Source organism: Mercenaria mercenaria, unplaced genomic scaffold (genome assembly GCF_021730395.1).
Source record: "Mercenaria mercenaria strain notata unplaced genomic scaffold, MADL_Memer_1 contig_4976, whole genome shotgun sequence".
Lineage (NCBI taxonomy): Eukaryota > Metazoa > Mollusca > Bivalvia > Venerida > Veneridae > Mercenaria > Mercenaria mercenaria.
In genome coordinates, this window is record NW_026463249.1 from 29,259 (window position 1) to 44,884 (window position 15,626).

General features: G+C 34.1%; 1 protein-coding gene across 1 annotated transcript in view; it reads right to left on the bottom strand.

Moving 5' to 3' along the window:
• Nucleotides 1–15,626, bottom strand: part of LOC128554367 (uncharacterized) — a gene marked incomplete at both ends in the record, with an annotated part of 46,710 nt that overhangs the window by 15,690 nt on the left and 15,394 nt on the right. Inside the window, 3 exons of the mRNA XM_053535651.1 lie at nucleotides 52–1,680; nucleotides 13,205–13,507; nucleotides 13,818–14,087. Of these exons, the coding sequence (XP_053391626.1) occupies nucleotides 52–1,680; nucleotides 13,205–13,507; nucleotides 13,818–14,087 (2,202 nt within the window). The remainder of the gene's footprint in view (nucleotides 1–51; nucleotides 1,681–13,204; nucleotides 13,508–13,817; nucleotides 14,088–15,626) is intronic.

Genomic DNA, 15,626 nt, shown 5'->3' on the forward strand with positions numbered 1-15,626 from the left:
GGACAAAGTGATTTCTGTAATTTAAGTCCTCAAACATATTGTGAATCTTACCTTTGTCAATTTGTCTGACTTGTTTCAATTCTACAAAAAGATCTTTCCATTGTTTTTGTGCAGAATCACATGAAATTATCAGTGTTTGACCTCCTACAAAAGCCCACTGCTTCCTTTGAGGGACACTTTCACATGGAAAATCAGTTTCCTGCAATTTCTTTATCAACACATTACAATCTCTTTCTATTTCTCTAGTACAAGCCTCATAAATTTCCATCTGACCATTCAATACTTTTACGCTCATTTCCTTTTCCTGTACCTGACTTTCTACGATATGTATTGTATTTTCTAAATTAACGATAGATTCCTCTGTTCCCTGAATCAGAAACCCAAATTTATCTGAGGTCTCTTTAATAATAACTGAAACATCACTACCTAATTTCAAGTCCTCCATGTCCACTTTGTCCTTGATGAAGTGAAAAGTGTCAAACTTTTTTATAACAGCAAATCTATTTATCTTTGTTTGCATTTTTAGATCACTGCTAACTTCATCTAATATTTCCTTGCAAGGATTCTTTTTTTCACCTTCTTGCTTTGCAATATGCTCCTGAATCATTTTCATGACCTCTGAACTGCCATAGCAATGACAATTCCCTTCTCTGAAAGACCCGAATATTCTGCCATGGAATTTTGAAACCATATTTGACAAAAACTCTTTTTGGCTTTTTTCTGAAGCCTGGAGCTGGAAACTTTTGTGTGAAATGCATGACTTTACCTTACTGGCAAGATTGTCAACATCTGTTTGCTTGCAGCCTGCAATAACTACTCGCTTTTCTTCACTGTCCACTTCAATGTGCAAACCTTCAAAAGAAGATGCTTCACACATACCTTTTATCTCCATATTCAGATATTCAACAGCCAGCTCATCATCAATAGCATGTATGTTTTTGATTTCAGAAAAAGAAAAACTGTTATAGGTAAATCTTCCTACCTCCTGCTGAACAAATTGTTTGGCTTTTTCTAGTTCTACAATGCTTTGACCCTGCAAATAACAAATGCAAGATCTTTTCCTGTAGTCTGCTGTGTATTCAAAATGTACTTCAGGAAATTTGCTTGTTATCGCCTCCTCAACATTGCTAAAAGATATTTTACTCTCATACTGATATTCCAAATCAATCCCAAAGTGTCCTTTGAAGTCTGACTTTACCTTTACCAATGCCTGTCTGAATTCTTTATCCACATGTTCTACCAAGTTCACAAAGCAGACTAAGTAGATCTTTTGCAATCTTTTGTCAAAATGAATGTAGAGGTTATGTTCTTTCACCAATTCTGACTGCTCAATAATTTCAGAAATTTTACTCTCATTTCCATTCCCTTCAAAACAAGCAACAAGTATATCAGTTAGCTTGTTTATCGACGTTTGAAGGCAATCATTAACAGCTTCCACTTTTTGTTTTCTGTCTGATTTGTGACTCAATGTAACAGCTATTTCTCCATTTTCTACTACAACTTCTGATCTACTCGGCTGTTTTGTTTCTGGGCTACTCAGCTGTTTTGCTGCCTCATTATTTTGAATTACAAACATCCATTTCAAGTATTCACTGCTAGATTTGAAGACTGCATCGATGCATTCATTTTCACCTCCTATGTGCACTCTCACAGGAATGAAAAGCTGGCTGTCCTCGTTCCCTGAAATATAGGATTTGCTTCAAAATAAGAGAGCTACTGTGCAGGTTGTAAATTGTATGACATGGATATAATTTATTTACAACTTTTGCAAACAGAAAATATATTCAATATCAAAATCTTGCAGAAGTTAATGCCAGCTACTGCCTTGAAATCAGAGAACTGACTCTTTTTGTGAAAATGTACAGCTTGTTCAGGAAGGTCACGATGGCATAATATTTTATACCTGAATATATGCACAAATCAAATACTAAAGGTTTTAGTTTATTGTGTACTCCATATTACAACAAGAGCTAGCTGTCAGTATTGGTGACAAATGCCCCCAAAGCATGCCCAAGAATGCTACAGCTGTCTGCGCAAAATATGCCAGAACAGTTTAGGTATGATTCATTTTGTGACCTTGACCTTGATCTAAGAGACCCAGGTCATAAGTGCAACACATGTTCTCAATATGGTTAACACTTGTGTCAAATTATTTTCAAATCCCTTGATAAATGGCAGAGTTATGGACCAGACAAAAACAGACCATGTAAACCTTTGACTTCTAAGTGTGACCTTGACCTTGGAGCTAGGGGTCTGGGTCTTGGGCACATTTATGCCAAGTAATTTTAAAATCCCTTCATCGATGCCAGAGTTATGGACGGGACAAGAAACAGACCATGTTAACCTTTGACTTCTAAGTGTTTAGAGCTAGGGGTCTGGATCTTGAGTAAGACATGTCATCTCATTATGGGGAACATTTATGCCAAGTTATTTCAAAATCCCTTGATGAATGGCAGAGTTATGGACCAGACACGAAACAGACCCTGTTAACCTTTGCCCTCTAAGTGTGACCTTGACCTTGGAGCATGGGGTCTAGGTCTTGCGCATGACACATCTCTCATTATGGTGAACATTTATGCCAAGTAATTTCAAAATCCCTTCATGGATGGCAAAGTTACAGCCTGGAAGAGAATTTACATGGATGCACAGTCAGACAGACAGACAGACAGTGCAATTTTAATATGCCCACCTCTGGGGGCATAAAAAGAAAAAAATATAAAGATTTCACTAAATAATGGGCCATTACTCTAGCCCATTATCAAATGTCTCCTTGATCTTGAAACATACATTCTGTGTGAGTTTTAATCAGGTTGCTCCAGAACTGGGATCTCTAACGTGTTAACAATGTGAAATATGGTGATTCGGATATTGTCAGGGGCCAAAACTCTATTGAGGAAATTCTGCCCAGTTCAAATTCGTCCGAGGTCCTGACAATGTCTGTTCTTTTGTTTAAGGTTTAGTGCCATTTTTTCCAACAGTATTTCAGTTATGTATTGGCAGGCAGGCAGTTAGTACTAATAAGAATTCCTGGACTTTGTATTTACTGTTCTCCATATTTAACTGCCAACTTCTCCACATGGATCAGAGGTAGAGTATAATGAGTTTGGATTAAATGTGTTCTATCAAACTGTCACAGAAAACTTATGGAATTGGACTTAGAACCCTACAATCCTACAATCCACAGACCTGTGCTCTCCTTCTACAACTAAGTGGACAGGCTTGGCCGTAACTAGGACTGGGACGATTACTCGGTTAATTGGATCCGATTCGATAACTATGTAAAACCAGTTTCAATTTTGCAAAACCGCTAATCGCTTTCAAGCAATAAACATCACAAATTGAACTTTATCTTTATACATTTCTTTGACCATCACATACTTTATGATAGACCAGTATATTTCCGCTAAAACAATTCAACTTGAACATAATTATTGGTCTCAGATTTGCCTGTTGTGATACATCTGAAAACAATACATTAAAATATGACTTATTAATAATCACACTGATTGCAAATGATAAAGTCCGTTATTTCCTGATGAAGTCAGCCGCTGGAAGTATCTTGATACGGTCGTCAGGAAAGAAAATAGCAGTTTAAATATGACGGCCGATTAACCGGTTTGATTCGATTTTATACAAACAATTAACCGATTTCAAAATTTAGAAATCGTCCCAGCCCTAGCCATAACTTCAAAAGTGATAACTTCTTAAGACAAGAGGGCCATCATGGCCCTAATTTGCTGACCTGATCATGTGGATAAGGAAAGTTTCAGAAGTTTCAATGTTTTGTTGCACTGCTCAAGGTTTTTTTTTGCTTATTTATTGAAAAAAAAAAAAAAATATTGTGAAAATACTACATTCTTGCTTGTAACAAAAGGTTGCATTAATGAACAGGGGTTCTAACAGGTAGGATAAGTAAAGGTGTAATTACACTGATTTATATTACCTATGCCTATAACCTTGTACCAAAATACATGTCTGAATTATTAACTTTAGCTCACAATGATAAATATAATCTCTCTTTGGCACATAAAGATTTTTCTCTACTTAAGTCGCACACAAAGCGTTACATTGAGGAATTCAATTCCATCAAACTGCAAGATAATTTTTTAATATCTAAATGCAAAATGAATGATTATTTATTACAAGAACAATGTTACTGATACTGAGATCTGTTTTTAAAATGTACTTTATTCTGTTTTCACGCTTAACATATACTTTTTATCACAAAGGTTAGCATTTAAATCTCATAGTACTGATTAATACTTCTAGTAAATAACTATTTTAAGTTTCAAGTCAATAGCTTTGATAGTAGCAGAGATATTTGACTTTATCAAAAACTTTAACCAAAAACTTCTAAGTTAAAAAGGGGCATAACTCAGTCAAGAAGTCAAATCAAAGTTATGGGAATTGTTTTTCCTAGTGTAGACTTTGATAGTAAATAACTATTTTAAGTTTCAAGTCAAAAGCTTTTGATAGTAACAGAGATATTTGACTTTATCAAAAACTTTAACCAATGGCGACAGCGACTCTGATGCCGGGGTGAGTGCAATAGCTATACTTTTTCTTTGAAAAGTCGAGCTAAAAACACCTAATTATGAAAAAAAGTACATACTTATAATTTTTAACCCTTTATAGTCACAAAATTATCTTAATATTAAGCAGGTCCAAAGACAATAACATTCAGATTTTCAGTAATGAATTACTAAGAATTTAAAAACAAGCAAATTCGATGAATTGGTGTCCCCCACCAAATAGGTTTGTGTTGAGGAATGGTAAAGAAATATATCCAGCAAAAAGTTAAGGATGTTACTAAGAAGCAAATAATTTCATTACCTTTGAACTTAAAAGAACAGAAGTCCTTAAGACAGCATAATCAAGTAAGAAATATGTAGCTAGATGGGGGGAGTGTATAACTTTGCATGTTGATAAATATTCATGGAAGGTTTATGATTAAACAAGAGCTGTCAGTAATGGTTACAAATGTCCCCGCAGCGCCTTGAACTTCGACCTGGTGACCTTGACCTTTGACCTGGTGACCCCAAAGTCAATAGGGGTCATGTACTAAATAAGTACTATTAACACGTGAAGTTTGAAGGTCTTGGGTGCAGTGGTTCGCGAGTAAAGTGCCTTCATGCAAAAAGTTAAACGTTGCAAAGTTAACGTTGTGACAAACTAACAGACTGACAGTTGAAAACAAATATGCCTCCCTTCGGGAGAAAACAAGAAAAAACAAGAGATCACAGAATGATCTTGGCACCCACCAATGTGCCATTTTTGAGCGTTCCAAATTTCAAGACTTATTGACTAGCTCAAGGTCAAATTTCATTTCCGTACACAACACTGTGCATGTGGTCCAAATTCGAAAGCTGTAGCTTGAGAAATGTGAAAGTAGGTCACTAGATCAATTTCAAGGACAAAGTTCTTTGTACACAAAACTATGCATGTGCATCAAGTTTGAAGACTGTAGCTTGAGAAATTTGAAAGTAGGTCACTAGGTCAATCTTAAGGTCAAAGTTTAATTCGGTACACAAAACTATGCAAGTGGTCCAAATTTGAAGGCTGTAGCTTGAGAAATGTGTAAGTAGGTCACTAGGTCAAAATCAAGGTCAAATTTCACTTTAGAACACAAATCTATGCACGTGGTCCAGATTTGAAGCCTGTACCTTAAAAAATGTGAAAGTAGGTCACTAAGTCAATGTCAAGGTCAAAGTCTGTTTCGGTACACAATCCTATGCATGCGGTCTAAATTTGAAGCCTGTAGCTATAGAAATGTGAAAGTAGGTCACTAGGTCAATCTTAAGGTCAAAGTTCATTTTGGTACACAAAACTATGCAAGTGGTCCAAATTTGAAGGCTGTACCTTGAGAAATGTAAAAGTAGGTCACTAGGTCAAAATCAAGGTCAAATTTTATTTCAGAATACAAAACTATGCATGTGGTCCAAATTTGAAGCCTGTACCTTCAAAAATGTGAAAATAGGTCACTAGGTCAATGTAAAGGCCAAAGTTTGTTTCAGTACACAAAACTATGCATGTGGTCAAAATTTGAAGGCTGTAGCTTGAGAAATGTAAAAGTAGGTCACTAGGTCAAAATCAAGGTCAAATTTTATTTCAGAATACAAAACTATGCATGTGGTCCAAATTTGAAGCCTGTACCTTAAAAATGTGAAAGTAGGTCACTAGGTCAATGTAAAGGTCAAAGTTCATTTCAGTACACAAAACTATGCAAGTGGTCCAAATTTGAAGGCTGTAGCTTGAGAAATGTAAAAGCAGGTCACTAGGTCAAAATCAAGGTCAAATTTTATTTCAGAATACAAAACTATGCATGTGGTCCAAATTTGAAGCCTGTACCTTCAAAAATGTGAAAGTAGGTCACTAGGTCAATGTGAAGGTCAAAGTTTTTTTCGGTACACAAAACTATGCATGTGGTCCAAATTTGAAGGCTGTAGCTTGAGAAATGTGAAAGTAGGTCACTAGGTCAAAATCAAGGTCAAAGTTTTTTCCAGTGCACAAAACTATGCATGTGGTCCAAATTTGAAGGCTGTAGCTATGTGAAAGTAGGTCACTAGGTCAAAATCAAGGTCAACTCATGTCAAGGTTCATCTTGCCACTCATGTGGTCCAAATTTGAATGTTGTAGTTATTGACAAGAAGATTTTAAAAGCTTTTCCCTATATAAGTCTATATGAACCATTTGACCCCCGGGGCAGGGCCATAATTGACCCTAGGGGGATAATTTGAACAAACTTGGTAGAGAACCACTAGATGATGCTACATTACAAGTATCAAAGCCCTAGGCTTTATGGTTTGGACAAAAAGATTTTCATAGTTTTTTCCTATATAAGTCTATGTAAACCATATGACCCCCAGGGCGGGGCCATATTTGACCCTAGGGGTATAATTTGAACAATCTTAGTTGAAGACCACTAGATGATGTCACATACAAAATATCAAAGCCCTAGGCCCTGTGGTTTTGGACAAGAGGTTATACAAAGTTTTTCCCTATATAAGTCTATATAAACCATGTGACCCCCATGGCAGGGCCATATTTGACCCCAGAGAAATAATTTGAATAATCTTGGTAGAGGACCACTAGATGATGCTTCATACCAAATATCAAAGCCCTAGGCTCTGTGGTTTTGGACAAAAAGGTTTTCAAAGTTTTTCCCTATATAAATCTATGTAAATTATAGAAATAAACAAAGGGCCATAACTCACTCATAAATTGTTGAACCAGTCGGATTTTCCGGGGGACACAACTAAGGTACCAATACATCATTCTGACAAAGTTTGGTCAAAATCCCCCCAGTAGTTTCTGAGGAGATGCGATAACGAGAAATTGTTAACGGACGCACGGAATGACGGACGGACAGACCACGGACGCAGAGTGATTTTAATAGCCCACCATCTGATGATGGTGGGCTAATAAAAACAAAAATTGTTGGAAGTGGGTGGGTGGGGTGAGTGACGGGGTGTGACCAGGACAGTGGGGGTGACTGGGTGTGGGTACACAATTTCACTTATGGATAATAAATGTTCATGGAAAAACATGAAAGAAGTTTAATGAAATTAGTTTGTTATGTACAAATATGTGGATTTTTAAACAATTAAAGGGCAATAACTCTGAAGTTACTACAGAGATCCTGACGAAATTGAGTGTGCACTTCCACATTGTGGTGATCTAAATTTAATTCAAGTTTCATAGTTCTAGGTAAAATATGTCACAAGTTATGAGTAAATTTAAGTTTCATAGTTCTAGGTGAAATATGTCACAAGTTATGAAGCAGAAATTGCCATTATTATTGTACCCTATATAGTTAACACTAAAAACTACTGTTAACACTAAAAACTACTAAGGGCCATCAGTCTGGTGTTACTTGGGTAATCTGACTGAAACTTGACAGGCCGCATTTCTCTATAGTGGTGATCATGTACATGAAGTTCCATTTAAAGATTCCAAACAACTTCATAGATATGGCTTGGATGGACAGAGGGATGGATGATGCTAAGACTATATCCCTCCGCCTTTGGCGGGGGATAAAAAAACAATGATAAGTCATGTTTGTGAAGGTAGTACATTACATTCTTCTTTGAATGCATTTTAGTTAACATACATGTGTTATTTAAAAATGCTGTCAACCTGATAGGTTGGGTAGAAGATCAATTTTTTTTTTAATTCAACTATCTTTAATCTGTACCTAAAATAATAAGAGTTGTGACTACAGTTCCTCTTCCTGTCGGGTGAAACACAATATAGGGAGCATTTAGAATATCACATTGTTATACATGGTTTTCATAAATTTCCTAACCCTTTATTGCAATTTAACATTTACACTTCATAACACTAAATATTAATAACACTCAAATTTTATTGATCTAGCTCAAATAGTTTTCAAGCAGTGGCAAAAAACGCATCTAGAAAAAGGCATTTTTGAAGCGTTATGTTGTTGCACTTAGAATTTTCCATATTTTTCAAAAAAAATAATGGTATGATATTATATATTTCCATGTAAATGTGTGTTATCAGCATAAAGACAATTTTTTAAGGATTATTTTGGTGTTTGATTTGTCATGATCGGATGAAAATTGTTGAAGCTGTCAAGAAAAATGTGAAATGGGTAAGATGTTATGCAGTTTTTCACTGAAATTCCTTCCTTTTGTTATAATGAATAATTGCAATGTTAACATTATTTTTTCTTTAATATTTTGGTCCAGAAAAATCAAAATCATGTATTTCTGAAATTTAATTATATGAATTTTTAAAATTGAAAATCAGGTTTTTATGAAAAGATGTAGAGTCCGTAACCAATTGTATTTTGTAGATTTGTAAGATATTATGAGAGTCTTTATTGATTTTTTTCTTATCAAATTTAACTGTTGACATTAATTTTTTATGCTATTTCCTTTATCATTAACTACATTTTTGCTGTAGCACCATTAATATGGTTACGGACACTACAAAAACCCTGTAGTGTCCGTAACCTGTCTTTCAATTGTGTAAATAAACATTTTTTAAAATTTTATTTGTAGTTATTCTTATGAAAGTAATAACTGATTTCACAAGTTAAATAATCAACTTTATTTTTCATCAACTTGTTGATGTTGCAACCACATTGGAAAACCCTTATTGCCGCATCTTTATATACAGCATCATTTTCTGTTGCTACAGCATAAAATTGAAAGATGTCATAGCAAACATGGAAGGGACAAGAGATAAAGAATCACTATTTTTTTCAATATAGAAGGTTCACTGATGACAAATTTAACAAAGTCTATTAATAATTTCACTACAAAAGGTAAATTTTGTCTATTTAATAATGCTACTTGAAACTGTAGTGTCCGTAACCAGAGCTGAAAAAATTAAAACTTGCATCTTTTTACAGAAAAATGAAAAAATATCATTTCAAAGTTTATTATTATTGAGAAAAAACAAATATATTTATTTGCTGACAAATATTTTCAGATATGAAAATATAGATACAGTTCAGAAGTGCTAAAAATCATGTTTATCATCTAAATTGCACAGATTTATATCAAAAATGTAAAGATGTATAATGATAATTAACAGTTATTCACTAAGACAAATTTCTTCAGGAGCATCATTGTTAAGATAATTCAAATTCATGTAGCTTACAATAATGTTTCTTTTCAAAATGTTTCAGAGGGGCGGTGTTATCTGGTTACGGACACTACAGAAATTAAAACAATGTAAAAAAACAACCAGTATTGCTGAAATTTCTGTTTAAATTATTATACATCTTACAGTTCAAGTGAATAAATCTTTACGGGTATTAATGATTAAAGGTAATATCTAAAAACTTGCAAATGAAAGAAAAATCTCTTCAAGAAGTACAGAGTACAAACCATGTGATGACAGGTACATGTATATTTATTTAGATGAGATTTTATATTTATGTGATGGGCATATAGTGCTGCTCTATGTATGTATGTTCGTCAGTTCGTTCAAAATCTTGTGCATCCAACTCCTCCCACCATTAGATTGCTCTGCTTCAAACTTTCATAGATGAACAACCTTGATGTGTAGATAACCATAAAGAAGGAATTTCTCAGTGACTATTTTAACCACAGTTATATTTTTATATAGAAATATAGAATACATCTAGAAAAATCTTGTGTCCGACTCCTCCCACACTATTAGCCAGATTTGATTCAAACTTTTCACAGATGAACAAGCTCAAGATGTGTATATTACAATAAAGAAAGGATTTTTTTCTGTGACTATTTTACTACAGTTATGGCCCTTTGATAGTTTCTGTTTTAATCATAAGGAATATAGAGAAACATTTTTATGTGTCCAACTCCTCCAACACTGGTAGCCTGATTTGTTTCAGACTTTCTTGATGTGCAGATGACCATAACGGGAGAAATTCTTTCTGTGACTGTTTTTACTTTAGTTATGGCCCTTTGATAATTTTTGCTATATGGAATATAGTATGATAGGGGAAAATCCTGTGTGTCCAACGATTCCCAAACTTTCAGCCTGATTTACTTCAAACTTTAACAGATGACCATAGGGGAAGGAATCTTCTCTCAGTATATTTTTACTGGCGGCAGTTATAATCATTTTTGCTTTATAGAGAATGGCACAGTATGTGTGCACATCTGTGTCGTATGGTTATAATATCTAGTTTTATATTGCAAATGAATTGCTTTATACGTAGAAGTATGTCTGATTTCATTTTGCATTTGTGATTCAGATATAGAGTTTTGATCTGATGAGGCAGCTGCAGTGCTGAAACTTAAAAGGCACAAAAATGCTGAATAGGTTATGAGAGGTTAAATGGCAAGAAAGGCAGAAACTCAATCCAGGCCAATGTGAAAATTAAAAGAAAAATGAAAGAGAAAGAAAGAATGATTGTAGAATGAGACAGCAACAAGAAGTAGAGAAGAGTAACTCAAAACTAGATTAGTTAAGAAAGCAGAACTAATATCAAAATCACACGATGAAGGAAAAAGAGTGGAAAGAAATTTATGTGTCCGCACAAACAGGATCTGTCATAGGAGATAAGAGACAATGTTGTTGCATTTATAGATGAATCTACCATGACTGATAATAGGGCTACATTTTCAACACCGACACATCTGAAAATTTGAAGAAAAAAAAGTTACAGAAAGATTATAGATATGTGTACTTTCGTTAGATAATTCATAGTGTAGTGTCCATAACCATGAAGTTAATTTCTTTTTTCTGGTTAGTGACATTCTTGAGTAAAAATGTGTGTTAGTTGTGTGATATGAATACAAAGTATTGATAATAATGTATCATTTAGAGAACTTAATATTGCTTATTAAGTTACAAGATTTCATGAAAACAGGAAGTTTTCAGATTTTGTTGTTCTGTTTTCTTTTTCATTGGTTTTAATTTGGCAAGTTGTTTATTTTTGTTTGAAGAATATCAAATTTAAATACACTTTCCATTCAGATATCATTTTAACATTATACTAAATAATTCATGAGTGGGTTTAACGTTTTATCATAATCTAATGCAAAACCATTCTTGAGGCTTTTTTTAGTGTCCGTAACCAATTACTGGTATCTATCAATATTTAGGATTTTTTTTTAAATTAATCACTTTCCCTGTAATCTAAGTCATTTTGTTTCAACAAAGACAGAATTTGTGTTGATTTTTCATTAAGTTTTCATCATTAACACTGAAATTGAAGATGTCAGATGATTTGAAATATACAAGTTTTTTTGCAACAAATTAATATCCAACAATATGTTTCTTTTTTCAGTAGCTATACCTTTCCCAGTCCTATTTTTGCCTTGCATTATGTATTTCCATGTGTTTGTCCTACAAAACAGTAAAAATAGTTCAAGTTTATCATAAATTTGAAGCTTTATTTTACAAAATGTACCACTTGTAGTGTCCGTAACCAGCAAAAATATGCATTTTATCAGCCTTTAAAAATTACATTTCCGATGCAAGTACCAGCAAACCACTTAAGTTGCTTATACTTCAAGCACTCTACTATGTAGAAAAATACTTTTTTTGCCAAATTAAGAACTTATTTTTTCACCTCCAAGTGCAACACTACTGTTCCCTATAGTGTGTTTCACCTGTGTGTCATTTTTCACTGTTAAAGTGTATTTCCCTTGATCTGCCAGGTCAACCTCCTGAAGACAACAGCATACACAACAGTCTATTATTTCTGCTTTTACTCTTTCCATATTTTGGACTGGATAATCATTGTGCATTAAGGATAACTTTGGTTTTGCACCTTTGAAGGGTACTTTCAACACTATAGAATCACCACATTTCACTTTGGCCGTATTTTCATGATGATATTCCCATTCTATTTTGCAAAGAGAAAATATCACAATAAGGCATGACAAGAATGTCATCATAATAAACTTCAGTGATATCAATATCCATTGGATAACTGTTCTTTTCTGTGTCAGAAGTCTGTTAAATAGTACTTTTACAACATCTGTACTTAAGGTTCTTAAGTCTTAGTCAAACCATATCATGACTGTCACTCCAAAGTAACTTTTTCACACATTTTAGGCGAATTGCGTTTTTCTTTCTAAAAAAATCCATAAAATGTATGTACAGTCTAACCTGTTTATTGCAGACATCTAAGGGACTGACTGAAATTTATTACTATAAACAGGTGACAACTATATACAGGTTTTCAGTGAAGGACAGCAACATTGGTTTAAAACTGAACTTATGCTTATTATGAACATATCTTTTATGTTTATAATAATGAGCAAATTGCTATACAGTCGACATTGTATTAAGAGACCACCCAAGGGACTGCAAAGAAGTGGTCTCTTAATGGAATGGTCTCTTAATGAATTTCAGTCAGATGAAAAGAAAAGTTATTTTTAACTGTTAATGTAACTGTTGTTATTATGAACATACATGTATGGTTTCAAAATCTGTTTTAACATCGTGAACACTTTCCCAAGTCCACTAACCGTGAACAAAACTTACTCGCTAATTACACAGATGAAGAAATGGCCGGTAGAAATTTGGTACCCTGTCGCTTAATAGATACTTTTGTCGAATATTTTACCTGTCGGGACTACATTAATGTGGTCGCTAGTCGTTTAATGGAATGAATCTATATACTGAAAACGTTCAGGAGGGATTTTGACCGGTCGTTTAATACAAAAATCGCTTAATAGAGGTGGTCGCAAGTACGATGTCGACTGTATTGTAAAAAATATTTACATCATACCATCAATATTCTTTACAGTTTTCAATCCCTGCAAAGCTGTAAATTCTCCGATGCCGACTTCATTTTTTGCAGCTACACGAAACAGGTACTGATTGTTGCTGTCTAAATCTTTTATATTTAAGAAAGTTGTATCACACTGGTAGGAATTAGGTGTCGAATAATGTTTTCCTTCTTTCAAATACATCTCGACAACGTACACCTTTATTTTGCTTCCAACTAAATCTACTGGTTCCTGCCAGTTAACTTGACATGACACTGGTGTGGTCCAATTAGCAGTGAGATTCTGTGGAGCTGGCAGCCTTTCTGTGAAAACCAAATAGTCACTTTGATGTATAATATCTTTAAAAAGATGTTTGGGTAAATAAAATGTAACTTGCTAACAGAATTAAACAGACAGAAAGTGATGTTGTTTTATTTATAATACTGAGAAACACTGAGACAACAATAACCTATCATAACTGATACTTTTAACCCTTTTAGCCACAACATTATCTCAATGTTAAGCAAGTCCAAAGAATATAATATTCAGATTTTCAGTAATGAATTACAAAGAACTAAAAAGAAGTCATAAAAGATAAAATCATTTTTTGAATTCAACCATTTTTAATCTGACCTAGAACAATAAGATTTGCAACTACAGTTCCTCTTCCTGTGTCATTTTCCACTGTTAAAGTGTATTCCCCTTGATCTGCCAGGTCAACCTCCTGAAGACGACAGCATACACAACTGTCTATTATTTCTGCTTTTACTCTTGTCATATTTTGGACTGGACCATCATTGTGCAATAAGGAAACACTTGGTTTTGCACCTTTGAAGGGTACTTTCAACACTATAGAATCACCACATTTCGCTTTGGCTGTATTTTCATCATGATATTCCCATTCTATTTTGCAAAGAGAAAATATCACAATACGGCATGACTGGAATATTATTATAACAAACTTTAGTGATATCAATATCCATTGGATAACTGTTCTTTTCGTCTGCTAAATAGTTATTTTACACCATTTGTACTGTACATTTTACGCCCTAGTCAAATTTAACCGTGACTATCACTTCATTTAAGTGACTCGTTCACACATTTTTCTCTCTCAAAAAAAATAAATAAACAAGAGGGCCATGATGGCCCTATATCGATCACCTGTTATCATTGCACTTGAGGACAAGAAGGTCCTCAGAAAAAATATCTAAGTCCAAAGGACAGTAACAAAAAAGGGAAGAAATTTAACCGAAAAAAAAAATTCTTACAAGGTACAGATATGTCAAAATACACCTAAAAATTGGAGGTACCATCCATATTGTACCACAGAAAAGTGATCTCGGTTTTTCCCTACGGCCAATAATAAAAAAGTTACTAAAAATAAGCTATTTATAGTAACGTAAAAGAGAAGTAATTAAAAAAAAAATTATTGTAAGTGAACAAAAGAAGGATCTGCCAAATAAATCTGTTGACATAAATGAAATTTCAGATCAGTATCTTCATTAGTTACGGAGATATACCCATTTTAATTTGAAATAAAGGGAGGTAATTTGACATAAAATCAGTCCATAGTTATCTACCCTGATTGGCTCAGTCCAACTAATGACAATAATGAAATTTCAAATAAGTCCTATAAGTACTAACTGATATAAATCCATTTTGATTACAATCAGGGGAGGTAATCAGATATAAAATAATTCTGGAACCTACGATTGAATCTGATTTGTCATGGAATCCAAGATTTATTGTTGTTGAAGATATTTTGGAAGTTTGTATCAAATAAAACCATAAATGAAGTCTCTATATGGCTGCAAAAACCAAAATAGCCAATTTTGGACCTTTAAGGGGCCATAACTCTGGAACACATGAAGGAATCTGGCCAGTTCAATAAAGGAACCAAGATCTTGTGGTGATACAAGTTGTGGGCAAGTTTGGTTAAAATCAAATCATAAATGAATCTGCTATTGTGCAGACAAGGGCAAAATAGCCAATTTTGGCCCTTTCAGGGGCCATAACTCTGGAACCCATTATGGGATCTGGCCGGTTCGATAAAAGAACCAAAACCTAATGGTGACACAAGTTTTGTGCAAGTTTGATTAAATTCAAATCATAAATGAAGCTGCTATTGTGCAGACAAGGTCAAAATAGTTAATTCTGGCCCTTTCAGGGGCCATCACTCTGGAACCCATAAAGGAATCTCGCCAGTTCAAGAAAGGAACCAAGATCTTATGGTGATACAAGTTGTTTGCAAGTTTGGTTAAAATAAAATCATAAATGAAGCTGCTATTGTGCAGACAAGGTCAAAATAGCTAATTTTGGCCCTTTCAGGGGCCATCACTCTGGAACCCATAAAGGAATCTGGCCAGTTCAAGAAAGGAACCAAGATCTTATGGTGATATAAGTTGTGTGCCAGTTTGGTAAAAATCAAATCATAAATAAAGC